At 49.0% G+C, this 27,420-nt stretch overlaps 2 protein-coding genes across 7 annotated transcripts in view; one reads left to right on the top strand and one right to left on the bottom strand.

Annotated features, from left to right (window-relative positions):
* LOC133342887 (UDP-N-acetylglucosamine transferase subunit ALG13 homolog) overlaps positions 1-27,420 on the bottom strand; it is a 98,664-nt gene that overhangs the window by 10,578 nt on the left and 60,666 nt on the right. The window contains exons 1-3 of one of the 6 annotated variants that reach the window (XM_061552251.1): positions 5,117-5,168; positions 3,488-3,628; positions 867-964 (exon numbers count right to left, since the gene is read on the bottom strand). In XM_061552251.1, coding sequence (XP_061408235.1) covers positions 867-959 — 93 coding nt within the window. In that variant the 5' untranslated portion in view covers positions 960-964; positions 3,488-3,628; positions 5,117-5,168. Of the gene's footprint in view, positions 1-866; positions 965-3,147; positions 3,443-3,487; positions 3,812-5,116; positions 5,169-27,420 lie in introns of those variants that run through there. The other 5 variants (XM_061552252.1, XM_061552254.1, XM_061552256.1 and 2 more) reach the window with 5 other exon arrangements.
* LOC133342881 (methionine adenosyltransferase 2 subunit beta-like) lies at positions 5,351-26,189 on the top strand. The gene is made up of 7 exons (XM_061552243.1): positions 5,351-5,591; positions 13,076-13,270; positions 15,671-15,785; positions 16,588-16,740; positions 18,104-18,297; positions 18,932-19,048; positions 20,298-26,189. The coding sequence occupies exons 1-7, from the start codon at positions 5,523-5,525 to the stop codon at positions 20,463-20,465; spliced, it is 1,011 nt and encodes a 336-aa protein (XP_061408227.1). The 5' UTR covers positions 5,351-5,522; the 3' UTR covers positions 20,466-26,189.

The following is a 27,420-nucleotide window of genomic DNA, read 5'->3' as shown; positions in this document are numbered from 1 at the left end:
AAGAACCAGTGGCATCTACATCTGCAGAACGTGAAGAACCAGTGGCATCTACATCTGCAGAACGTGAAGAACCAGTGGCATCTACATCTACAGAACGTGAAGAACCAGTGGCATCTACATCTGCAGAACATGAAGAACCAGTGGCATCTACATCTGCAGAATGTGAAGAACCAGTGGCATCTACATCTACAGAACGTAAAGAACCAGTGGCATCTACATCTGCAGAATGTGAAGAACCAGTGGCATCTACATCTGCAGAACGTGAAGAACCAGTGGCATCTACATCTGCAGAACGTAATGAACCAGTGGCATCTACATCTGCAGAACGTAAAGAACCAGTGGCATCTACATCTGCAGAACGTGAAGAACCAGTGGCATCTACATCTACAGAACGTGAAGAACCAGTGGCATCTACATCTACAGAACGTGAAGAACCAGTGGCATCTACATCTGCAGAACGTGAAGAACCAGTGGTATCTACATCTGCAGAACATGAAGAACCAGTGGCATCTCCATCTACAGAACGTGAAGAACCAGTAGCATCTACATCTGCAGAACGTGAAGAACCAGTGGCATCTACATCTGCAGAATGTGAAGAACCAGTGGCATCTACATCTACAGAACGTCAAGAACCAGTGGCGTCTACATCTCCAGAACGTGAAGAACCAGTGGCATCTACAACTACAGGAGATTATGCAACTTTTAAAGCCATTCCCCGTGTCTAGTGTACATGCCGTACAACACGTTTGAAATCGAAAGGAGTAAAGTTGGACTTACGAACAGACCTCTGGACTCTAACTCGTTCGTCCCCGTACAGTCGAACTTATTTCGCCCCGTACGTAGCCGAACCCTGATGTGGAACTTACGTGCGTGGCTCCATCAGAAGAGACGGTCTCAATCAGCTCATCGAAGGACGTGGTGCCAACAGTGACGAAGACTCTTCCCAGATCCCCACTCATGCCGCCTGCGTGGACACAGGCACACATTCTTACACGGCGAGTCTCCACAACTGTCTCTTCTTGACAAATGCCTCTCCCTCCCCATCTTTGCATGAACAATACGGGAATCTCATAGCTATACTATTTGGTTCTTTCGGTAAAGTCACGTAGGTAAAACATAAAATAAAAATAAGAGATGAACTAAATAAAAGTAAATTAAATTACGACGTTTCGATTGGAACACAAGCAATCATCAGGTGTGAAAATCACAGAAAATGTTTTTTCTAGCTGTAATTTTCACACCTGATGATGATTGCTTGTGTTACAATCGAAACGTCGTGATTTGATTTACTTTTATTAACGTATTCTTTATTTCTATTTTTATCTCTTTATTTTATTTTTTACCCACGTGACTTTACCGAAAGAACCAAAGAGTATGAATCCTTGCAGTCACGAAAACTTCAAATCTAGAAACATCTCATAATTGTCAACCCACACGGTGTACTCCCTGTTTTTGTACAGGGAAATTTGAGTTTTCAGGTCCGTATTAGGCGTGCAGCCGTTTCAATATGGGCAAAAATAAGATAAGGTAGGGCACTGACTAGGGATTGACAGCTAAGGGGCCGTCCATAAATGACGTCACGCACCTAGGGGGGGGTCAGACATTTGTGACGAGGGGGGGGGGGGGGGGGGTGAAATGTGACGTCACATAAAAATGCGCAACTTTAAATAAATATAGACAACACGTTCTACTTAATTAGACTTTTTAATGTTTTCTCCTACAACATCAAAATGTAGCGCCACATGAACTACGCACTACAATGACAATAGTTTAAAGCGATTTTAAGCATGTTTTATTTTTTTGGGGGGGGGGGGGGGGCAGAGCTTTGTGACGTCATATTTGAGGGGGGGTCTGACTTTTTGTGACGTCGTGTGACGAAGTGGGGGTGGGGGGGGGTCAAAACTCGTCCAAAATCGCGTGACGTCATTTATGGACGGCCCCTAATGACGTCTTCACTCTCACGACGACATGCCTCTTAACCACCACGTGGCGCTTACCTACACCTGACAGGCCTTGTTCAATCCACTGCTGGATTCAGGGTCTTCCCCATTAGGTGTGTGTGTGTGGGGGGTTATTTGAGTATACTTCACCACGCTGGTCAAGGAGGGCTGGCGAAGGTGACGAACATACACGTGGAAGCCTTAGACGTATAGTAAACAACAACGTTGCTTGAATGTAATCGACTACTCTAAACGCTTATGAGCAACGTAAAAAAACTTACACAATGAGACTTTCCACAAGACCAACATACAATCATGGTAGGGTAATAAGTATAACCCGTAAAAACAAAGTTTTTCACTCTAAATCCTTTATATGCGTGGCGGCTAGAGTCCTCTCATCCTCTGGCTTGAGATGGCTGCCACCTATGGGTCAGATGATTGTCTGCCAGCATTAAACAATTGGTAATTAAATATTTAATTTGTTTTCCCTAAACAGTGTAAAATTTTGGAAAAAAATTTTCACGAACATTAATTGTCTCGCACAACGAGTCTGTGTGCAAAATGTCAGCTCGATTGGATCACGGGAAGTGGGTTAAAAAACGACCGAAAGGTTTGCACGGTCGTACGCAAGCAAGCAAGCACGCAAGCAAGCAAGCAAGCGAACTTAATATAAAGGATTTAATAAAGGATACGTGTTACAGGGATGTATTGATGACAAACTCGCGAATCTGAGTTGGATTTCGGGCCACGGTCATATATCCGGAACCGGTCCTTGTGTTTAGCGTACCCATGGACCAGCGTGGTGAAGTATAGTCAAACAATCCTCCCATGACCGACACAGCACGAACATGTGTTCATCCGGCCAGAGGATGTACAAAGGGCAGTCAATGTCTACAATGATCGTCACTGTCTTCTTGGTTCTTTCGGTAAAGTCACGTAGAATGGAAATAATAAAAATAAAACATAATAAAATAATTCTCACGACGTTTCGGCCACAACGCAAGCAGCCGTCCGCAGGTGGAGAACAGGTCTGTCGAGGAGACAGAGTCTGAATGATTAATGTTTTATTTTTATTATTTTATTATTTCCATTCTACGTCACTTTACTGAAAGAACCAAGAAGATGAATCCCTGCAGTCACGAAAGCTTTAAATCGAAAGAGCATCACTGCGTTACAAAGGATGGCAGTATAACAGTGTGTGAGTTACCTGTGTTGTGAAACAGCACGTACGTCTCTCACACAACAACAACAACCGCCATTCGCCACTAGGTGGCGGTGACGTCACCACGACGCTTGTGCCAGGCCATGTGCACCTTGAGGCTGCCACGTGAAGTGTCGAACGCCCGCTGGCAGGAGGTCACGGGGTAGACCCAGCAGGTGCCACGGGTCGACTGACCGAGATGACCGAGATGACCGGCTGATGCACCACCTGTGCCCCCCTACTGTGCCAACTTGCTGTGCTTTAGCCACATACAGACAACAACAACCGCCATTCGCCACTAAGTGGCGGTGACGTCACCACGACGCTTGTGCCAGGCCATGTGCACCTTGAGGCTGCCACCTGAAGTGTCGAACGCCCGCTGGCAGGAGGAGGTCACGGGGCAGACCCAGCAGGTGCCACGGGTCGACTGACCGAGATGACCGAGATGACCGGCTGATGCACCACCTGTGCCCCCCTACTGTGCCAACTTGCTGGGACAGTACACGCACACACACAGAGGGGGCTCTTAAAACACTGCCGTGGGATTACGACGAGTCTGGCAACCTTCTTAGTCTCGACATTGTGTCTTTGTATAAAAGGTAAACAAATAAAAACCGATCTGTTGTTGGCGGTTCCACGACTCCTCTACCGCCTTCTTCTAAACGCTTCCGTGTCACACGCAGAGGGCAGCAGCAGAGAGGGTCGTGGTGGTGGTGGTCGTGGTGGTGGTGGGGGTGGTGGTGGTCGTGGTGGGGGTGGTGGTGGTGGTCGTGGTGGGGGGTGGTGGTGGTGGTCGTGGTGGGGGTGGTGGTGGTCGTGGTGGTGGGGCCACATTTTTCGTGGCGTTCCGAAGTGAAATTCGTGGCCGTTTGGTGCCCCCTGCCACAATCCCGGGGCGTTGCAGCGGAGTTCTCAAAGTTGCCGGTCACAAAATCGACCCAACACCACCACCCACCACGGTCACCACCACCGTCACCACCACCGTCACCACCACCACCAACACCACCACCACCGTCACCACCACCAACACCACCACCGTCACCACCACCACCACCAACATCGCCACCACCAACACCACCACCGTCACCACCACCACCACCACCAACACCACCACCAACACCACCACCGTCACCACCACCACCAACACCACCACCACCAACACCACCACCGTCGCCACCACCATCACCACCAACACCACCACCACCGTCACCACCACCAACACCACCACCAACACCACCACCGTCGCCACCACCATCACCACCAACACCACCACCACCGTCACCACCACCAACACCACCACCATCACCAACACCACCACCGTCGCCACCACCATCACCACCAACACCACCACCGTCACCACCAACCACCACCATCACCACCACCAACACCAACCACCACCGCCGTCACCACCACCACCGTCACTACCACCATCAACACCGCCAGACACCACCGTCACCACCATCACCACCATCACCACCACCACCAACACCACCGCCACCACCACCACCGTCACCACCACCACCAACACCGCCAGACACCACTGTGGGTCGTGTCCACCGTGGGTCGTGATATAGATATTTTTTGCCCGTATTGAAACGGCTACACGCCGTATGGACTTGGAAACTACATTTCCCTCTACAAGAATACGGGTAGATCGTGTAGGTTGACAGCTACGATCACTACAACTGTGATCACTACAGTTATAATCACGACAGCTATGATCACTACGGCTATGCGTACGAAAGTCAGAATAAACAAACTACGCTTGGCATAGACACCCAATAATCCATCACAAACACTTATGACAATGCACAAACAGTACGGCACAAACACAAAAAAAACATTTTTTTTATCCAAAATATTTTTAAAAATCCATAGGCACCCATAAGTTACCGCACATATTTTAAATATAACATCCTGTCCAACATAAACATTTATTTGTATATATTTTTAAAAGCCTCTCTCTCTCCATTACCCAGTGCAGCGTTTGACGTTTAAAGGACCTCAAAACGTCAACATCGTTCACTTCCGGGTTACCACTGCCCCGTTTGCATTCCGTACAACGCACAAGGCACCCGCACGCTCAGCGGCTCTCCGATTGGTCCCCGCGCTCGCGCGTCAGCCAATCGGGAAGCGCGATCATCGCGCGAGGCACTCGCGGCGGACCAATCAGAGTCGCGCGCGGCCGAAGCGGTCTATGGAAATTGAACGCCACCCATACCACCACCACACCACCACCACCACGGGCTGTTGTTGTTTGTTGTTGTCGCGATCGAGGCAACGTTTTCGGGTTTAAATTTACATTTTTAAAACCGTGGTGGTGGAAAAGATTAAGAGTCCTTGTTATCTAAACCATCACACGCACGCGGAGAGAAAGAGAGATGCAGTCGTACGGGCTGGAGAGAGGCCTCAACATTCGCTACAGCCCCGGTCACGTTGAACTATGCAAGGTGAGGCTTGTAGCACAGAGTCTGTACCAGGTGAGGCTTGTAACACAGAGTGTGTACCAGGTGAGACTTGTAGCACAGAGTCTGTACCAGGTGAGGCTTGTGGCACAGAGTGTGTACTAGGTGAGGCTTGTAGCACAGAGTGTGTACCAGGTGAGGGTTGTGGCACAGAGTCTGTACCAGGTGAGGCTTGTAGCACAGAGTGTGTACCAGGTGAGACTTGTAGCACAGAGTGTGTACCAGGTGAGGCTTGTGGCACAGAGTGTGTACCAGGTGAGGCTTGTAGCACAGAGTCAAGGTGAGGCTTGTAGCACAGAGTGTGTACCAGGTGAGACTTGTAGCACAGAGTGTGTACCAGGTGAGGCTTGTAGCACAGAGTCTGTACCAGGTGAGGCGTGTAGCACAGAGTGTGTACCAGATGAGGCTTGTAGCACAGAGTGTGTACCAGATGAGGCTTGTAGCACAGAGTGTGTACCAGGTGAGGCTTGTAGCACAGAGTGTGTACCAGGTGAGGCTTGTAGCACAGAGTCTGTACCAGGTGAGGTTTGTAGCACAGAGTGTGTACCAGGTGAGGTTTGTAGCACAGAGTCTGTACCAGGTGAGGCTTGTGGCACAGAGTCTGTACCAGGTGAGGCTTGTGGCACAGAGTCTGTACCAGGTGAGGTTTGTAGCACAGAGTGTGTACCAGGTGAGGCTTGTGGCACAGAGTCTGTACCAGGTGAGGCTTGTGGCACAGAGTGTGTACCAGGTGAGGTTTGTAACAGAGTGTGTACCAGATGAGGCTTGTGGCACAGAGTCTGTACCAGGTGAGGCTTGTAGCACAGAGTGTGTACCAGGTGAGGCTTGTAGCACAGAGTGTGTACCAGGTGAGACTTGTAGCACAGAGTGTGTACCAGGTGAGGTTTGTAGCACAGAGTGTGTACCAGGTGAGGCTTGTGGCACAGAGTGTGTACCAGGTGAGGCTTGTAGCACAGAGTGTGTACCAGGTGAGACTTGTAGCACAGAGTGTGTACCAGGTGAGGTTTGTAGCACAGAGTGTGTACCAGGTGAGGCTTGTGGCACAGAGTCTGTACCAGGTGAGACTTGTAGCACAGACTCTGTACCAGGTGAGACTTGTAACACAGAGTCTGTACCAGGTGAGGCTTGTAACACAGAGTCTGTACCAGGTGAGGTTTGTAGCACAGAGTGTGTACCAGGTGAGGTTTGTAGCACAGAGTGTGTACCAGGTGAGGTTTGTAGCACAGAGTCTGTACCAGGTGAGACTTGTGGCACAGAGTCTGTACCAGGTGAGGCTTGTAGCACAGAGTCTGTACCAGGTGAGGTTTGTAGCACAGAGTCTGTACCAGGTGAGACTTGTGGCACAGAGTGTGTACCAGGTGAGGTTTGTGGCACAGAGTGTGTACCAGGTGAGGTTTGTGGCACAGAGTGTGTACCAGGTGAGGCTTGTGGCACAGAGTGTGTACCAGGTGAGGCTTGTGGCACAGAGTCTGTACCAGGTGAGGCTTGTAGCACAGAGTGTGTACCAGGTGAGGCTTGTGGCACAGAGTGTGTACCAGGTGAGGCTTGTAGCACAGAGTCTGTACCAGGTGAGGTTTGTGGCACAGAGTCTGTATCAGGTGAGGCTTGTGGCACAGAGTCTGTACCAGGTGAGGCTTGTGGCACAGAGTCTGTACCAGGTGAGGCTTGTAGCACAGAGTCTGTACCAGGTGAGGCTTGTGGCACAGAGTCAAGGTGAGGCTTGTGGCACAGAGTCTGTACCAGGTGAGGTTTGTGGCACAGAGTCTGTACCAGGTGAGGCTTGTGGCACAGAGTCTGTACCAGGTGAGGCTTGTGGCACAGAGTCTGTACCAGGTGAGGCTTGTAGCACAGAGTCTGTACCAGGTGAGGCTTGTGGCACAGAGTCAAGGTGAGGCTTGTGGCACAGAGTCTGTACCAGGTGAGACTTGTGGCACAGAGTCTGTACCAGGTGAGGCTTGTAGCACAGAGTCTGTACCAGGTGAGGTTTGTAGCACAGAGTCTGTACCAGGTGAGACTTGTGGCACAGAGTGTGTACCAGGTGAGGTTTGTGGCACAGAGTGTGTACCAGGTGAGGTTTGTGGCACAGAGTGTGTACCAGGTGAGGCTTGTGGCACAGAGTGTGTACCAGGTGAGGCTTGTGGCACAGAGTCTGTACCAGGTGAGGCTTGTAGCACAGAGTGTGTACCAGGTGAGGCTTGTGGCACAGAGTGTGTACCAGGTGAGGCTTGTAGCACAGAGTCTGTACCAGGTGAGGTTTGTGGCACAGAGTCTGTATCAGGTGAGGCTTGTGGCACAGAGTCTGTACCAGGTGAGGCTTGTGGCACAGAGTCTGTACCAGGTGAGGCTTGTAGCACAGAGTCTGTACCAGGTGAGGCTTGTGGCACAGAGTCAAGGTGAGGCTTGTGGCACAGAGTCTGTACCAGGTGAGGTTTGTGGCACAGAGTCTGTACCAGGTGAGGCTTGTGGCACAGAGTCTGTACCAGGTGAGGCTTGTGGCACAGAGTCTGTACCAGGTGAGGCTTGTAGCACAGAGTCTGTACCAGGTGAGGCTTGTGGCACAGAGTCAAGGTGAGGCTTGTGGCACAGAGTCTGTACCAGGTGAGGCTTGTGGCACAGAGTCTGTACCAGGTGAGGCTTGTGGCACAGAGTCTGTACCAGGTGAGGTTTGTGGTACAGAGTCTGTACCAGGTGAGGTTTGTAGCACAGAGTCTGTACCAGGTGAGGTTTGTAGCACAGAGTCTGTACCAGGTGAGGCTTGTGGCACAGAGTCTGTACCAGGTGAGGCTTGTGGCACAGACTCTGTACCAGGTGAGGCTTGTAACACAGAGTGTGTACCAGGTGAGGCTTGTGGCACAGAGTGTGTACCAGGTGAGGCTTGTAGCACAGAGTGTGTGCTAGGTGAGGCTTGTGGCACAGAGTGTGTACCAGGTGAGGCGTGTGGCACAGAGTGTGGGCCAGGTGAGGTTTGTAGCACAGAGTCTGTACCAGGTGAGGTTTGTGGCACAGAGTCTGTGTACAAGGTGAGGCTTGTGGTACAGAGTCTGTACCAGGTGAGGCTTGTGGTACAGAGTCTGTACCAGGTGAGGTTTGTAACACAGAGTCTGTACCAGGTGAGGCTTGTGGCACAGAGTCTGTACCAGGTGAGGTTTGTAGCACAGAGTCAAGGTGAGGCTTGTAGCACAGAGTGTGTACCAGGTGAGGCTTGTAGCTAACGACACTTGCCCCAGACAGCCTGTTCATGCTACGCAGGGAGATTCGTTGGCTTTGCCTTGCAGTGCACGCCCGCAATCGTGCCCCCCACGATATTTAACGCCGTGTAACTCTTAATTCAACGCAATTCGTTACTAAATGCTGGCCATACTCGGGATTAATGTTTTAGATGCCGCAGCTTGTCCGCTTGCTGTGGGTGATTTGACGTTTTCCGTGTTGGGTTCAGTTACAAGACGCTTCCACGCCCTCCTAATTGACACGACTAACAGTGCTGTTTGTAACTGGCACAATATCTTCACACAGCGCAGCTTGAATGGTTATAAAGTTGAATTATTATTCATTCATATATGAATACTGTATATGTCGTGCGTTCGGCTTTTGCCAAATGTGTCCGTGTGTGTTGGGATTTTTCCGCATTGTAGGTAGCCCACCGTGCTTAATGGACAAAATTTAAAGCATTTGACGTCCCATAAATAGATGATTTTTTTGCTGGCTGTTATGAATTCACGATCCTGTTGGGTCACTGTGAGTTGATGTTCATCGTGTTCGGGGTGAATACGATGTCTTCACTGTGTTCAGTAACACGTGTTTATGTTACTGCTCATATTTTAACATCGATACGTTTAAAAAAAAAACCTAAATAGGATATCACCTCTACGTGAAGTTTAAGAGTGTATTTTATTGCATTTACTATTCTATACATCACGTTATAATTGACCGCATGTTGTATTATTTAACGGTTAGCTTTCGTTGTCATTGCGATAATTGCACAGGACACAACTGTTAGCCCATACGGTTTACTTCGTAATCGTATTCGTTGTACAGGGAAGTTGAGTTTTCAATACGGGTAAAAGAATGCCCTCTCTTTGTGTGTCTCCCTTGTAATGGGACTTTGTAGAATTAACGTTGAGATTTATAAGTGGCACGGCGTGACCAATAAGGTCTAAATTGGTCTGTAATAAGTAGCACTGATAAGGGGTTGACAGGTATGAGTACAGGTGTTCCTGTTTGTATCATATCGGTGGTGTAAAACGTTTACAGTTGTGTACGTTTAGTTGTCACCTCTAGTGTTGGCAGAACACGGGGGTGTTCGAGGCAGAAGTAAAGTTTGTGTTGCTACAGACTCTTGTGTAGCTCAAGAGAAGCCGACCCATTGCAAGCGAGACATCTGCCTGTCGAATACACGTGCAATGCTGGCTGAGCATGCGATGTATTTCATGGCATGGGTATGGTTTGGTAAGCCACTTGAAAGTCCATACTTGAACGTGACATGAAATAATCATGGACGTTTCGATTTAAAGCTTTCTTGACTGCAGGGATTCATCTTCTTGGTTCTTTCGGTAAAGTCACGTAGAAGGGAAGTAATAAAATAATAAAAATAAAACATAATAAAAAATAATTCTCAAGACGGTTCGGCCACAACGCAAGCAGCCGTCCTCAGGTGAAAACCAGGTCTGTCGGGGAGACAGCGTCACCTGAGGACGGCTGCTTGCGTTGTGGCCGAAACGTCGTGAGAATTATTTTTTATTATGTTTTATTTTTATTATTTTATTACTTCCCTTCTACGTGACTTTACCGAAAGAACCAAGAAGATGAATCGTGGACGTGTTCAGGAAGCAGGTTGTGACGGGTGGGGCACGCGCACAGGATATGGAGGTGGTTGTGAGGTTACTGAGACTGGCATTGCAGTGACTCATACGTCCGGTTTGTAAGTAATAAGACATTTAAAAGCAGAACTAAGACAGGGCAAACGTTGTTAGGATCTGGCAGAAGGAAGAACAATCGGCGTGTGTCGTGGTGTCTACGGCATTGCGTGCGCGATCTTGATAAATGTGTGTGCCTGTGAAGAGAATGTGGAATGGCCGTGCACTCACAATCGTATTGTTGCGAGTACAAATTCCACTCTGGGGTGAGAGGGCAGCCTTTTAAACCTTCAGAGTCAATAAAACGTCAGCAGTAATTTTCATGTCAGTTGTCTCTTCCCCAGGATACGAATAAGGAGGTCCCACCGCTTGGCTTTGTACAAGAGTTGGGCATAAAACCACTTGGAATTTTTTCGTTTGATCAACACAAAGCAACAATGCAGAGTTCTTCAGCCAGCTGTCATGGGCCATATCTGGCTCAAAAAGGTTGTAGGAGTACCTCCCCCCCCCCACGAAGCTATGATATGCCGAGAGTTACGGCTCACTGAGACCTTAAGGGATAGACATTCATAAAATCAAAAGATAAATAAGAGAGATGAGAGACGACCTGGACGTCTTACACAATTCTATCAAATATGTAACCAAAGATTCGTCCCAATTTCCTAGTCCCTACGAGAATTACGCAAGAGGATTGCATACATTTCCATGAGACCAGTGAGTCAGCCATCACTCACGTCCAAAGACAAAGATCTCCCGTATAGCCTGAACAGACTGTTGGGGCAAATGCTGTTAGCGAGGATCTAATAAGGCCGACATGATACATGAGGGGGTGAATGTCCAACACCACGCCTGACCATCCTTGTCTCCCCAGTGGCAATGTTTTCTACACACTGCACCAGGTACTCATTTGAGGCTGAGCCTACCTAGGGGAGGCCCAGGACCGGTTCAGATAGTCACTGGTGTTGGCTGCGAGTGGGAATCGAACTCCAGTCGCTGGGTTCTTGGCATAGCGTGCTAACTGCGACGCTACTGCTCTGCACACACTTTAACAAATACACATACAGAGGTACAGCCATACATCCACATACTATTACAAATACACACCTATACACTCAAAGCACAAACACACACATGCACAATCGAATACAAATACTCGCCCCACACGAACACGCACTGTCACAAATAAACTAAACAGATCCTCCATATAGCCTTTCAAAATACTGTTAGCGAGCACCTATCAAGGCTAGTACATAAATAATAAGAAAACACAAAAACCACTGTCACACATAAAGACATTCCCACTCAAAGTAACACACTCAAACAGTGACATAGATGCCCTCTCACACGCTTTGCACAAATCATTGCACGCAAAATTACACTCGAGTTTAAATTACATGAATAATATAAATATGCGACTTAGGTCACCTTAAGCTCATGGAGCGATGACGTCACGGCAGCCATGTTGCGCAAGTCCTGATGCAACACGGTCGCCATGTTGCGTGAGGATTGTTTTCCTGGCAGCTGATTGGCTGGTGTAACGGGAGTGATGATGTAATCCATAGCAACCACTGACGAGTGTTCAAATTTGCACAGACACTGAGAATTTCACTCCGTGCATATTTTCGGAGCCGATGCAATTCACTGCCTGATAGGTTTTACACAATTTTTTTGCACCCGGGCTCCTGGAGACAGGAGGTAACAGATTAGCAGTGACGTATGAAGACGTGGTGATGTCACAACACCATTTAAATCATAATGTTCTGTACACTTGACACTACGATGTGAAGATATTTCGCGACATCGCATGTGTATGTTAATCTTCCTTCGCACCATACGTAGCCGGCAGTGATTATCGGAGGTGCGGGGGAAGGACAACAAACTAAACACAAAAAGGCACTCTTAAAGAAATGAGTTTTCAATCTATATGTTTGTTGTGCATAGCTCCAGTGGCGCGCGATGTGGTGACCATCTTTGTTGGATAGCTAGTCAAAAGCATGCCCTGCCAGCAAGCGTTAGATTTACTACGTGACCCGCTGGACAACAACAGCTGAGGAACCCAGCGCAGGTACATGAGGATCAAAATCTTTATTTAGACTATCTGATAAGCTCCGAAGCTCTTCTTTACAGATGTTCAGCATCGGCGGGTTCAAGTTCAAGTTCAAATTCATTTATTAGGTATAGCCCTGTGAGCCATTTGGCTCTTGAATCGGGTGCAACCGCAACAAACAAAAAACAAAAACATGAACAAAAAACATCTTAAAGTGAATATGTGACTAAGTGCAAACAGAATCTTCAAGAAAAGACAGCAAAATATTGCAGAAAAAACACCGTACACCAACGCTGTGTGCAAAAATCCCAGTGGGATGCAAGTCAAACAACAACAACAAGAAAGTTACAACAACAAAAAATTATCGGAGTGCAAAATAGAGAAAATGGCAAGCAAGTCACTGCCTCCAACTGCTTAGTGGCATCCTTCATTCCTCGCAGCCCCACACCTGACTATTCCTGACGGGGCACTGATCTGAGGACAAAGCTCTGTCCGGCTTAGCAGCTGACGTCCGGAGCGACGCACGACCGCGCGCGTACGTGTGCGTGTGCGTGTGTCCGTCCCGGCAGGGGGAGGAGAGCGTGCGTGAGCGGCGCGTGCTGGTGACGGGCGCCACGGGCATGCTGGGCCGCGCCGTCCACCAGGAGTTCCTCAACAACGGCTGGCTGCCGCTGGGCACGGGGCTACGCCGGGCTCGCCCGCACCACCTCCCGTTGGACCTGTGCGACGACGCGGCGGTGCGCAACCTCGTCCAGGACTTCAAGGTCCGTCGCCGCACGGTTGCCGAGCACCGAATCCAAAAGGGCCGTGACGCAAAGTGGTTATTCTTAATGGAAGTTATTTTGGGTTGGATGGCGTAAATATAAATGTGTCGCTAACCCAGCACCACCCGATACAACCGATTAGTAAGGTTTGTCAACTTCTTGGTTCTTTCGGTAAAGTCACGTAGAAGGGAAATAATAAATTAATAGAAATAAAACATAATAAAATACAATTCTCACGACGTTTCGGCCACAACGCAAGCAGCCGTCCTCAGGTGAAGAACAGGTCTGTCGGAAAGACAGCGTCTGAATGAACACCACCAAGCTTGGCAGCGTATATTTAAGCTGGGTTAGAGGAGGAGGGCGCCTTGACAAAGGAATTTGCATATCAACAGAGGGATTTAGCATATTTATGGAAAATGCAGATATGGGATTAGTCACTACTTGTGGAATGTGTAGGTGATCGGGGGGGGGGTATCAAAGTCAAAATGTAAGGTTTGTCAAGTAAACAAATTATGGCAATTAGTTACTACTTCAGCACACCATTGTGTTGGAGAGTTAACCCACAACGTTTACAATTTGAGTACGACGTTTTGCTGATAATTACAATGAACTCTTATTATGAATAATATTGCTCGCGAAAACCTACGTGTTAAATTTATAAAGCGGCTAGCAAACGAATGCTGTGATAGTAATGACAGTTCAATAATAATAGTTATTAATACGATACTACTATTATATGTTGTACTAGGAAATGCCCATTGAGCTATATGATCATTATTTATACACTATCACAAATGATAGCTCAATGAAGTGGCTCATTGCGTGGAAATATATCGCAACATATTTTCTATGCATGTTGATTCAAAAACCGGAGGGAGAAAAATCTCCGCAACCAGAAAGAGAGACACTCAAACACCAAATAAACAGCAGGTGTCACGGTCGGGATCGAACCCACGACCTCCTGTATACTAGGCGAGGTAGTTAACATCTCAAACGGCTGTATATCATCATAATATTCAGCCGTATTGTTTGCCTGTAATGGATGGAAGGCCTCCCCGTACTGTGTTGGTCATGGGATTTGTTTTGTCCGCACGTTGCCATGCTGGGCAGAGTGTGGGTTGCTGTGAAGGGGCGAGCCCAGTGGGCCTGGCCAGCTTTCCCTCGCCATGTTGATGTTGGCCCTGGCCAAGGATGGACGTTGGGTTGCTGGGTTCACGTCGTAGTCCACTGTCCACTGCGCCACCGCCGCACCATACCCCCTCGGCAGAGGTCGCAAATGGGTTTTGATTCCTTACCCGTACCCGGCCGCACCAGGGTCGAAAACGGGTACCCGTACCCGGCCGTACCCGTACCCTATCCGCACCCGGCCGGGTACGGGTAGGGTACGGGTATCGGGTACCTGATTGCGACCTCTGGGATGAAGCCATGTTGCAGGCGTGGGTGGGTTGATTCTAGGAACTTGAATTGTAAGAAGAGACAAGACGTTGGGAAATGAGTGACAAACAGTTACTCACCAGTGACTCACGGTCTACCCGTACCCGGCCGCACCAGGGTCGCAAACGGGTACCCGTACCCGTACCCGGCCGGGTACGGGTAGCCGGGTATCGGGTAGGGTACGGGTATCAGGTACCCGGTTGCGACCTCTGCCCCTCGGTTATAGGTAAGCAGATACAAATTACCGTACCGTGTTTCTTGAATTGAGCGAAGTCATAGGAATTTGGGAAAATAGGTGATTGGATGGAGTTACAAAGTCGAGGAATGTAAGGAAAAAGGGATTTTTTTTCTCCTACGATATGATGGATTAACACAGAATCAATGGGAGTAAACATTGTGGTAGAATGAGCTTGTACCATTAGTGAAGGTATCACTGGTAGTGATAAAGAAGGAACTTAACTACGGGAAGAAAGTTATTTGATTTAATCAGTGTGCATAGGAGCATCAGTCAACCAGGCTTGGAGGTGCACACCTGTAAGCCAGCACTTTAAACGCTGGCCTAAAGCCGATCGTGCGGATCCTATTTTGTGCTGTGAGACACTCCGCATGCTCGGCTGCAAGCTGGCAGGGTGGTGGGAATACGGCAAGCGGGAGACGTCACATTAACTGTTAAAAAAAATTAAGGGGGCCAGGGAAGGGCATTAGAAGGGACGAAGACCGATGGTCGAGACCGACGATGGAGTGGCAGCTAAAGGAGGGAAACACGCCCGAGAGGTCGCCCACCGCGGAGATGAAACGACGAGGTCCGCTCACGCGCAGGAGCAAGGTGCATTGTCGCATCACTCGACGGTGAGGGTTGGCGATTCGCCTTCATCCAGCAGTGGATGGATCATGTCCGAGGGTGATGGTGATGATGATGATGATGATACGTACGCGCGCGTGCTCGTGTGTGTGTGTGCGCGGCAGCCTCACGTGGTCGTCCACTGCGCGGCGGAGCGCAGGCCGGACGTGGTGGAGAACGAGCCGCATTCCGCTCACCTCCTCAACGTGGTCGCGTCCGCCACGCTCGCGCGGGAGACCGGTGTGACGTTCACCCACGAGACTCTTCTCACCGCACCCCTACCCCACCCACCCACCCACCCTATAAGCTAAAACTGTCTTTTATTTTACCAGGCAAGGCCCCACTGAGAAGCGACCTGGCTATAACAAATGGTAGCTCAACGAAGTGGCGTATCACCGCGGGGGAATTTATAGCAACCAAATACTCTAAACGCGTGACGTTGATTCTAAATGTGGAGGGAAAAACCGGAGGACCCGGAAAAAAATCCAGGCGACCACGGGGGGAGAGACACCGTAAACTCCAAATAGTGTATACAGCAGGCGTCAGGGTTGGGATCGAACCTACGACCTCCTGCATACCAGGCGAGGTAGTTAATATCTCCTAGCCACCGTGATGATGATGAGAGAGAGAGACGCAAACTCCAAATATACAGCAGGCGTCAAGGTCGGGATCGAACCCACGACCTCCTGCACACCAGGCGAGGTCGTCAACATCTCCTAGCCACCGTGATGATGAGAGAGAGAGACACAAACTCCAAATATACAGCAGGCGTCAAGGTCGGGATCGAACCCACGACCTCCTGCACACCAGGCGAGGTCGTCAACATCTCCTAGCCACCGTGATGATGAGAGAGAGAGACACAAACTCCAAATATACAGCAGCAGGCGTCAAGGTCGGGATCGAACCCACGACCTCCTGCACACCAGGCGAGGTCGTCAACATCTCCTAGCCACCGTGGCAGTCACCTCCTTCACGCTCCGTCGTGTCACCGATAACACTAACGTCTCCACCCCCTCCCGCACCCCGTCTCGTTAACGTGCAGCCCAGGTAGGCGGCTTCCTGATCTACATCAGCACGGACTACGTGTTCGACGGCAGCAGCCCCCCCTACAGCGAGAGCGCCGAGCCACGGCCGCTCAGCGCGTACGGGCGCAGCAAGCTGGAGGGCGAGCAGGCGACGCTGCGCGAACACCCCGGTGTGTGTACCCCCCCCCCCACCACGCATGAACTCTATCCCGCCCCCCCCCCTCCACCTCCACACGTATCCCTCCCCTTCCCCGTGGCTCCACGCAGCCCCCCACTCGCTTAGTTGTTGAGAGATTCAGCGGCGATTGAACAGGCATGGATCGGAAGGGATCTCGGTGGTGGCAGCTCTGTGATGGTCACTTCCAGGGGTCGATGGAGGTCTCCACCGCTGTGCGAGAGGTCCCAGGGGGTTCTTCGCCCCGTGACTTGATGACCGATAACTTTATCGAGAGAAAAAATGTGGGGAAAAGATTAAAATATATAAATAATTACTTGGCCATTGCATCTTTTATAATTCGCATGGAATGTTGCGTGCAACAATAATTAGGGTTTTTGTGTATGTGATGCAAAGTTTCTTGAGGTTAATGTTTATTTTAAAAAATGCACAGAAATAATGAGTTAGACAATAGAGCTTGAGTTTATTTGATTTGCTACACAGATGGTTCCATTTAGCCAGTTGCCCGACCATTGTACGAGTTTGATCCGTGGTGCTGCGTGAGCACAACAACGACATTAAACAAAAGACAAGAACGTCAACATTGCAGAGAACGACGACAGGGTCCTTAAAGACACAACTAACAAACGAGACGTACAAAACAAACGAGACGTACAGAACAAACGAGAACGTGCTTGCAATACGTCTCAAAGGTGCTGTTACGACGAACAGTACACGCAGTACAATTTGCACAGATTCTAGAGATGAAGCGGATGTAACTGAGGGTACGGAATGAAAGAAAGTACAAATAAGGAAGACGAAACAAAGGAGACTTGACACGAGACAGTGCGAGCATGAGAACGAACAAGAAAAACAGACGACGCAATGGAAACGGACAATACAATCAAGCCGAACAATTATTGAATCTTCTTGGTTCTTTCGGTAAAAGAATAAAAATAAAACATAATAAAATACAATTCTCACGACGTTTCGGCCACAACGCAAGCAGCCGAAACGTCGTGACAATTGTATTTTATTACGTTTTATTATTTTATTATTTCCATTCTATGTGACGTTACCGAAAGAACCAAGAAGATGAATCCCTGCAGTCACGAAAGCTTTAAATCGAAATTTATTCAATCGATAAGGGACCCAGATTTGCAACGATTAATTGAATGCCCTGCGTGCGTGTGTGCGTGCGTGCGTGCGTGTGTGCGTGCGTGTGTGCGTGTGTGCGTGCGTGCGTGCGTGCGTGTGCGCGTGTGCGCGTGCGTGCATGCGTGCGTGTGTCCGTGCGTGCGTGTGTGCGCGTGTGCGCGTGCGTGCGTGTGTGCGTGCGTGTGTGCGTGCGTGCGTGTATGCGTGCGTGCACACGGCAGCCGCGGCGGTGCTGCGCGTGCCGGTGCTGTACGGCGCCGTCGAGACCCTGGCGGAGAGCGCCGTGTCCGTGATGTTCGACCGCGTGCAGCACGCCAACAAGTCGGCCGACTTGGAGCACTGGCAGCAGCGCTACCCGACGCACACGCGCGACGTCGCCCTCGTGTGCCGCCAGCTGACCGAGCTGCACCTGCAGGTGCTGGTGACGTCGCTTCGGTGGGGGTGGGCAGAGGTCGCAACCGGGTACCCGATACCCGTACCCTACCCGATACCCGGCTACCCGTACCCGGCCGGGTACGGGTACGGGTAGTCGTTTGCGACCCTGGTGCGGCCGGGTACGGGTAAGGAATCAAAACCCGTTTGCGACCTCTGGGGGTGGGGGTGTGGGGTGACCAAGGGGAGGGGTGGGGGTGTGGGGTGACCAGGGGATGGCGGAGGGTACAAGATAGGGGGATAGCGGTGGTGCCAGACTCTACCCCACTGTTCTGACCCCACTGTTTTGACCCCACTGTTCTGACCCCACTGTTCTGGCCTTTGCAGGAAAGTGCATACAAAAATCCACAGAGCTCTTATCTTGTCGATACGTACTTGGGTTGTGAGTTCCAGGGCTGTCCCCAACACGAGTTTGAAGCTTAATTTGTTTTTGATGATTAGACTTTAACGCTAAGCTCATTGACTCGACTTGTGTGTGTGTGCGATTACGTCAATGATTTTGATGGCAGGTGTACGACGGCCTGTTTTGCCGTTAACGTTTTCTTTTACAGATTGTCGCCAGCCACCTCGCCGCTTTAACTGACCGATCCTCCTGCTTTATGTGCCCATTGCTGCAGGACCCCGCCGCCATCAGGGGCATTTACCACTGGTCGGGGAATGAAAAGATGACTAAGTACGAGATGGCGTGTGCCATGGCCGATGCCTTCAATCTGCCGAGCAGCCACCTGAGACCGGTGAGAAGCGTGACTTTGAGCGTGCCTGTTGGGGGGAGGGGGAAAACAAAATCTGTTCCAATCGCGTTCTTCGTGACGCAGAGGGTGTTGTGTCTCCTGGCAAGTAAGGACGTGGTCGAAACGGAGAGTATGGAGAAAATATCACCGGCGCTGAGGCTGCACAATAACAAGGGCAGCCGAGTAGGACAGCTTGGGATGTATCTCCCTTTACGCTTGGGATCCTTCGATAAGCTGCTTTAGGTTGGCATTTAACACTGAATTGTGTGTATCCTCAACTTGATCTGGTGTAGGAAAATAATAGATCACGACGTTTCGATCGCAACATAAGCAATCGTCATCAGGTGGGACAACCACAGCAAGAAAGAACTGCTGAAGTAAGCGATAGATCTGCCGTGGCACGAGGTGGCCTATATAACCTCGCGCCACGCCAGATCTCTCGTCTGTGGTTGCCCCACCTGATGACGATTTGCTTGTGTTGCGATCGAAACGTCGTGATCTATTATTTTTTCACCTACGTGACTTTACCGAAAGAACCAAAGAGTATGGATTCCTGCAGTCACGAAAGCTTCAAATCAAGATCGATCTGGTGTAACCTAGGCAACTTACAGTGGCCAATAGTTATTAAATACACTGGCTGTTCATAGTGATGATTATTAGTGGTAGTGTTATTCACTTACCTTGTGCCTTAGTGCGGGCACGACACCTTTGGGCATCCAGCACATTCTCCCCTTTATTGATATATAGCCTAAAATGGGAATGATTACATTGCGATTTTGTAAAAACAACATGTGCTCGCACTTGTTAATTTTCGTTAAATATAGAACAACAGACGCCATTCGCCACTAAGTGGCGGTGACGTCACCACCGCGCTTGTGCCAGGCTACGTGCACTTTAAGGCCACGTGAAGTGTCGGAACGCCCCTCTGGCAGGAGGTCGCGGTACAGACGCAGGTGCCATGGGTTGACTGAGATGAAATATCAACCTTATTTGTCGTTCATATAATGACACGCATGTATGTGTAAAATCCGACCGAATAAAAAGCATCTTCTTGCGGAAGCAACTTAACTCAAAGTGATTGAAAGTGATCGATGAGGTTCTGATAGAAGTTGAGCTCGGGGCGCGGTAGGGCGACCGCGATGCACCCCGTGATACGGGCGCGGATTTTTCTCCGCGCGCTCCACCTGGCAGCGGCGAGAGCGTGAGCGCGTGAACGCCCCCGTGAGCCCTACCGTGCCCCGTCGACCCGCAGGTGGAGGAGCCTCCGTCCGGGGCGTCCCGTCCGCACAACGCTCAGCTCGACACGTCTCTGCTCGAGAGCCTGGGCGTCGGGCAGCGCACGCCGTTCCGCCAGGGCATCCACGAGTGCCTGTGGCCGTTCCTGGACGACAATCGGTGGCGCCAGACGGTCTTCCACTGAGGCCCGGGCACCGGCGGGACAGCGCGCCGTGGGTCTCTGGCGCATGGCTGTCTAGGCATGTAACGATTTACCCACCCCCACCCCCTGCTCCGCACGCCGGCGATTCCATAGGTTGTCACGATTCAGGGTTTCACGATTCGATTTAGGAATCTTCCTCTGTTATCCCGCTTGTACGTTTGTACCGCACTGTCTCTCCCGTGTTCTTTATCAGGTTCGTTAGGTCTCGTCCATGCCATTAAGCCGAAGGTAACTTTTTTGTTCTTCATAATTTGTGTAAATACGATGAAACCGGCTCTTCCACGCAAGATTTCAATGTGTGTAGCATGAACGTAATGTAGGTATCTTGAACTTCTTTCGCACCGTACGTACCCAATCGTGCTAATCGGAGGTGTGCATGATGGACAACAAAATGAACACAAAAAGCAGTTCTAAAGAAAAGATTTTTTCAGCTTTTAATTTAGATATGATTTAAGTTTACCAATTGTTACATGCCTACAACTGACACAGCATATCTATGGAATCGCAGTTAAAAACACATTTAGTATTGTGTGTGTTTGTGGCATGGTCATCTTTGTTTAAAAATGACAATACTTTATCGTCAGCTTCATATCGCTCCTGTCCACTGCTTGAGTAGCGCCTCCTGCATTTGCTCTTTTGTCGCGTGCTGCCCATTTAGCACTTCACAGACGCGTCTCGCTTAACGAGAGTGATAGGTTCCGCGAAAATTGCCAGTTCAGCGAAAACGCGTTAAAGCGATCACCGTTTTTCCATTGACTCCCATGTTAAAAGCCGAGTTACGTTTCATCCCCCAGAACATTCCACTCTTGAACAACTTTCTTAACGTGAGAAATACGAAATAAAGTAATAAAACATCGAATGTGACACTGAGCACCCATGAATAACCACACAGCGCGTGCAGGGTGCCTGTCCGTAGCGTAGCCCCCCGTCCACCTGCCCCCAGCCCTCCCGCCCCTCCCGCCCCACCCGCCCATTACAGTGCCATTACGAAGCCCCCCACATGGGGAATCACGTGGGAAGCACAGCCGGGAAACAGCTGCGGGACGCGGTGCGCATTCGATCGATTCGCTACGCGAACATTTGCTCGTTTTGCGAACAAATGGGTCTAAATTCAAATTTTTCGCACAGCTCGTTGAGCGAGGCACCTGTATTTGATTTATCTGTCCCAACTTCATCGCAATTTCTTTGTTAATTATTCAGTGTGTGTAGCTCGTACGTCACCAGCTTATTGTATCGCTCATTTACCTCTCCATCTAACACGGTGTTGTTATCCGAGTCCTTGTCGTCATTTGTTAATAACCACGTTTGAAATGTTTTGTTTTATAATGTTGGTTTTGTGTTTGGATACATGGTGTCTGTACCAACATACCGGATAGTACAGTAACGCAGTACATTATTAATGGATGTACACCGACATAGGTTTGGTAGTGTGGCCAAATTTGCTCGCGCATTTTTTTCTAAAGTAGTTCACCGTTTCGATTTAAAGCTTTCGTGACTGCAGGGATTCATCTTCTTGGTTCTTTCGGTAAAGTCACGTAGAAGGGAAGTAATAAAATAATAAAAATAAAACATAATAAAATAAAATAATTCTCACGACGTTTCGGCTACAATGCAAGCAGCCGTCTTCACCTGAACCAAGAAGATAGTTCACCGTTGCTCCTTTGTTTCTACTCGCCTGGAGTTATTTGGGGCTTTCAAAGTGTAACTACTGCAATGATGTCCATTAACCAATTCGCCCTGTCAGCGCAGATGATCATTATCAGTAACCGGTCATTCCCTTTCACCCTCCACTCGCCCCCTTGCAGTTATGGATGTTTGTATAAAAGCTAAAAGCTGTACCTCCGTTACAATAAGGGTAGTTTGTGAAAATGCCACGTTGTGTTGGCATACACACACACAGTTGTGGGCATACTGCACTGATCTGTTCACGTTACCACGTGTTGACCTCCCCTAAGCCACCATCAAGTTAGCTGCTGATGCAGAGACAGCACCGGTGACGAGATGTCAGGCCCCACACCATCGCCCCCCTCTGTAACTTTCCGACCATTGTTCCCTACAGCCCCTTGTCAATGCACTGTTGGAGGAAGGCCTCCCCCACACCATGTCACTCATGAGGTTTATATGACCACACATCTTCATCTTGGTGAGTCCATATTGGTGAAAGGAGGGGGGCCAGGACTGATTCAAATATCACCGATGTTAGTCGTGACCGACAATTGAACTTGGGTTGCCAGGTTCATAGTGCAGTGCGGTATAACCGCTGTACGGCCACTTCCGCGACCATTTTAGCACTTATTATCAAAGCTAAGAGGAAGATATCTTTGTGCGGGTTACGTCTAGTTCATTATCGGTGCTTTACACTCCAAAACCGGGTGAGGCTGAAACACTCGCTTGAGTCTTTTAAACGTTATCGCGCTTACAGCCATCGACAATGGGATTGGCGATTAAGCGAGCACGCTCTGCTCCTGTCAAATGTTGTGTCTTGCACCGTCGCTGCTACAAGCACTCCATAGCATGAGACGCACGTGGCCTGACACTGCGCTGATGATACTGTGTCTGAACACTGGGAGCCCAGCGCGTGCGCATGCTGTTTGGCAGTTTCGGTGCGTTTGATTTATTTACAAGAATTGCAGTTTTTTTGTTGTGAGCGCGCCATGGTAAAACCTGCCCAGCGCTGCGACGTTCACACACACAGACATTGCACACAGGAAGATGGATAAAATAGGTCATTTGAAATGCTGTTGGGGAAATGAAGGAATAGATGGGTAAGTCGAAGTTAGACTGGATATGTCTTTCTTTTGTAAAGGAACAAGAAAGAAACCCTTGATGTGTTACCGCTGCACGGGTCTTGACATTCACCAACTCGTGTTCAGGATGGCTGTTGTTATCAGAGCCGCCCAGGCGGAGAGAGGGTTGAGTGGGCACATGGGGCAACGTTCCCTGGGCCTCACAAGAGAGGGCCCTCTATCAGGGGCCTGGGATTTTGAATAAAGGAGCTCCCCGCGTGGCATTCTGCCCGGGGCCGTCAGCCCCAGGCCTCCGGGAGCCTGCGGGCAGCCCTGGTTGTTGGAGCAGGTCAAGTGAGTTGCGTGACGTTTTCCAGTTTTGTGCACGGGTGTTGGTTCCAACAATACGCACGGGTTTTTGCCGTCTTTGTCTTTCTATTAGGTCCAACACAGCTCTTTAATCCAAGTGTGAACTGGTCGAGAGGGTCGCTTGTTCAATGGGGTCTTCGCTTCTCAATGCCATTTTGAATGTAGGCCCCCATTATTTGCCGCTTACGTGGTTTTTGTTTGTGCGAGAGGTTTCGGCACCGCGGTAGAGATTTTTTGAGCCGGTTTGAGTGAGATGCGAGTGTGCGTCGCGCGGTGCTCCGAAAGTGTTGCCGGATGCGGAGGCGTTTTGAAGCGAGAGTCACTTCGACTCCCAAGCTGTGAAGCCGTTTCGGAAGTTTGCACTTTGTTTCAGCTTTCAAACGACCCTCGATTGCTTTGTTTTCGTGAACACGGGAATATTTGTATTTGTTGCACGAGCAAAGTTGCAGTTGGGTTTTTCAAGAGCGCGGCGTTCGTTCGTTCGTTCCTCAAAGGTGTGTTACGTTATCAACACTTTGTTCACAAATGTTGAGTGGGATTGGTTCGGTTTAAAGTGCACGCGCCATTTGTGGCGCGACCGGCGGTGTTAACGGTACAGCAAAGCGACGGTCCATTTATAGATACCCCACGAAAAAACGAAACTTTTTGTATCTTACCAGGTCAGGCGTCACTGCGCTCCTCCACAGCTCTTTTTTAGAAGCGACCTGGTCACAAATGATAGCTCAACGGAAGCGGCTTATCAACGCATAGCAGCCAAATACTTTGAACGCACGTTTCTAAATGTGGAGTGGAAAAACCGGAGGACCCGGAGAAATATCCACGCACCCGCGGTGCGAGAGACACGCAAACTCCAAATATACAAGGCAGCGTCAGGTTCAGGATCTAAGCCACGACCTCCTGCATTGCCAGGCGAGACAGACATCAGTTGCAGGGGAAAACTACCGGTACGTTTAATTTCAAAGCCTCTCCACATCTCTCACAAAATTCGATGCACTTATGAAATCGTTCATGAACTCGTCCCCCCGATGCACTTTGTCCAACCGTAGCCGGCGTGATGTTGCCGACATCATTCGATGATGCTTCTTACGCCGAGGCCATCAACGGTGCCTTGTGACCAGCCCCACCGTGTCCTGCACGAGACCAGCCGGGGTCGTTTGAAATCAGTGGGGGTGTCTATACGTTGATCGCCGTGTAATATGTTGACATTAAAAAGCAAACGTCAACTGGGCTGCTGTTAAATTGTTGTTAGGACGTCAGCAATGGAATGGCCAGTGCGGAAGATGGCAAGGGATTGTTACTCTTTTAAGACGTTGCAAATGTCGACGTGTTCGGGCGCCTACGGACCGGTGTGTTGAAGTTGTAAACTGCTTTGTGTGGCAGCCCCCCTCCATTCGGTCGTGTTTACATGAATGAAAAAGTGTTACCCTACAACTGCTTTGTTCGACATTGTTTCTCTCCTCCATCTGTTACAACAACGCTTGCTCTCTGTGATCTTCTGCGCGGACAGCGTGAACGTCAATGCCCTCCTACAGCTTGATCGATGTGTTCGGTGGGGAACGGCAAATCATTACCAATTTATTTACGTGATTACACAGCGAAGTACTGAACTTGTAATCGACAATTTGTAAATAGAACGTTGTGTTTATGTAAAAAAACATTTTTGTGTGCCAGATTTGCCTGGCACTTATCCGATTCAATTGGCACCCACGTGGTTTTCCACCCCATTTGCGTGTGGATTGATATTTTTGTATCGATTTCCAAACCTGTCAACTCGTACGGTTTACCCGTATTCTTGTGCAGGGAAATTGAGTAACATTTTTTTCTCCCTTGTCGGATGAACGTTTTGAGATTTTCTATAAGGGGCACGGGGTGACCAATAAGGTCTGAATTGGTCTGTAATAATATGGTCGGGCACTGATAAGGGGTTGACAGGTTTGGAGATCTTCTGGAGCTGCTGTCACAGCAGTCGAGGTCTTCCACGGCATTCCGAAACACCGGTGTGCGCGCATTTCGTGGGCCTGCGCGTGCGACTTTTGGGGACGCAGTTTGCCCCCTGCTTGCTTCCTTCTCAAGACACGGCAGACCCCACTGCGTTGAATGGCACGGAGCTAAATTGTCTGTAGTCAGCACCGAAAACATCTGGCGCGCGCTATTTCACAACGCGCGCACGTCCAAGTAAACCCAATCGATGTTCGGTAATTGGCAGCGTTTGCTTCAAAGTTTTCAAATGTTCCCCAAAACCCGATGGGCCGGGCCAGTTCCTTACGGATGATTCGTGACGGTAATTGCGGTGAATGAATGTATCCGACACGTGGTCATGGTTTGTTTGTTTGTTTTCCCTGCTTCGCTTTTCGCTTTTGAAGTTGCAACCCACCGAGATTGTCCGCGGCTAAGATGAATGTTGTTGCTGCTGCTGCTGCACGTGATCGCGCGGCGGACGCGCTATAAAGGTTTCACGTTACAATCACTCTTGTGGAGCAGAAAGCCCCTGTGTGTGTGCTTTTATTGGTGTGCAAGGAAACACTTCGCACGCACTCGTAATATCATCGGACAATGCACGGACATTTTTATATGTTTAAAAACAACAACAGTATGACACGTTGCTAATATGTAAAAAGGGTATTTGATGCCGCCTCCCCCCCCCAAAAAATTATTTTAAAAAAGTACTGTACAATAAAGCAATTCCATTCAAGCCAGTTAAACCATCTTCACGTACGGTATTAATATGCGTGTACTTAAAAAAATGCAGGGATTACAAAAGGAAGTGTATTCTTGGTTCTTTCGGTAAAGTCACGTAGAAGGGAAATAATAAAATAATATAAATATAAAACAAATTCTCACGACGTTTCGACTGCAACACAAGCAATCATCATCAGGTGTGAAATCGACAGTAAGATTTTTTTTCTTCTTCAAAATTTCTTGCTGTGGATTTCACACCTGATGATGATTGCTTGTGTTGCAGTCGAAACGTGAGAATTTTTATTTTTTATATTTATATTATCTTATTATTTCCCTTCTACGTGACTTTACCGAAAGAACCAAGAATATGAATCCCTGCAGTCACGAAAGCTTTAAATCAAAAGGAAGCGTGTTCACATTTAATTTGCTTCCTTCCGGTGGAGTTTAAAAAAAAAAAAGCGGCGAGGTTATTCCTTCCGACACTCAACAACGCAAATTGCACGAGTGCCGATCAAGTTGAAAAGCCAAGGACAAAGGCAGAGTCAAGTTGCCTTTCGGGTAGCAACGCGGCGCAAACGGCTGACGTTCTAGGTGGCACAAAGCCGCGGCGGTGACAGGAAGATTCACTCCGATGGTCACGATCGCACGTGTCGTGACATTTCTGTCACGGCGACATACGAAACATCTTAGTTTTTTCATCACAGAAAGCTTTTTAATTTGTCTTCTTGGTTCTTTCGGTAAAGTCACGTAGAAGGGAAATAATAAAAATAAAACATAATAAAATACAATTCTCACGACGTTTCGGCCACAACGCAAGCAGCCTGTTCTTCAAAGGAAGAACAGAGCTGTCGGAAAGACAGCATCTGAGAACGACTGCTTGCGTTGTGGCCGAAACGTCGTGAGAATTGTATTTTATTGTTTTATTGTATTATTTCTCTTCTACGTGACTTTACCGAAAGAACCAAGAAGATGAATCCCTGCAGTCACGAACGCTTTAAATCGAAACTTTTAATTTGGTTCGAAGTTCTTGTCGTTGCTTCGTAGCGCAAGTGTCTACTTAGCTGACTTTTCACGCGGTGTGTTGTGCGCTTCGGTTAAAGATAAGCTGCATTTAAAAAGAATATATTTCTGTTTTTGAATGGATTGTACGATAGGATTGAAAA

Source organism: Lethenteron reissneri, chromosome 16 (assembly GCF_015708825.2).
Source record: "Lethenteron reissneri isolate LAM-NWPU_2019-01 chromosome 16, ASM1570882v1, whole genome shotgun sequence".
NCBI classification, from domain to species: Eukaryota; Metazoa; Chordata; class Hyperoartia; order Petromyzontiformes; family Petromyzontidae; genus Lethenteron; species Lethenteron reissneri.
The sequence above is the reverse complement of the archived record's forward strand: the minus strand, read 5'-3'. Positions and strand labels throughout refer to the sequence as shown.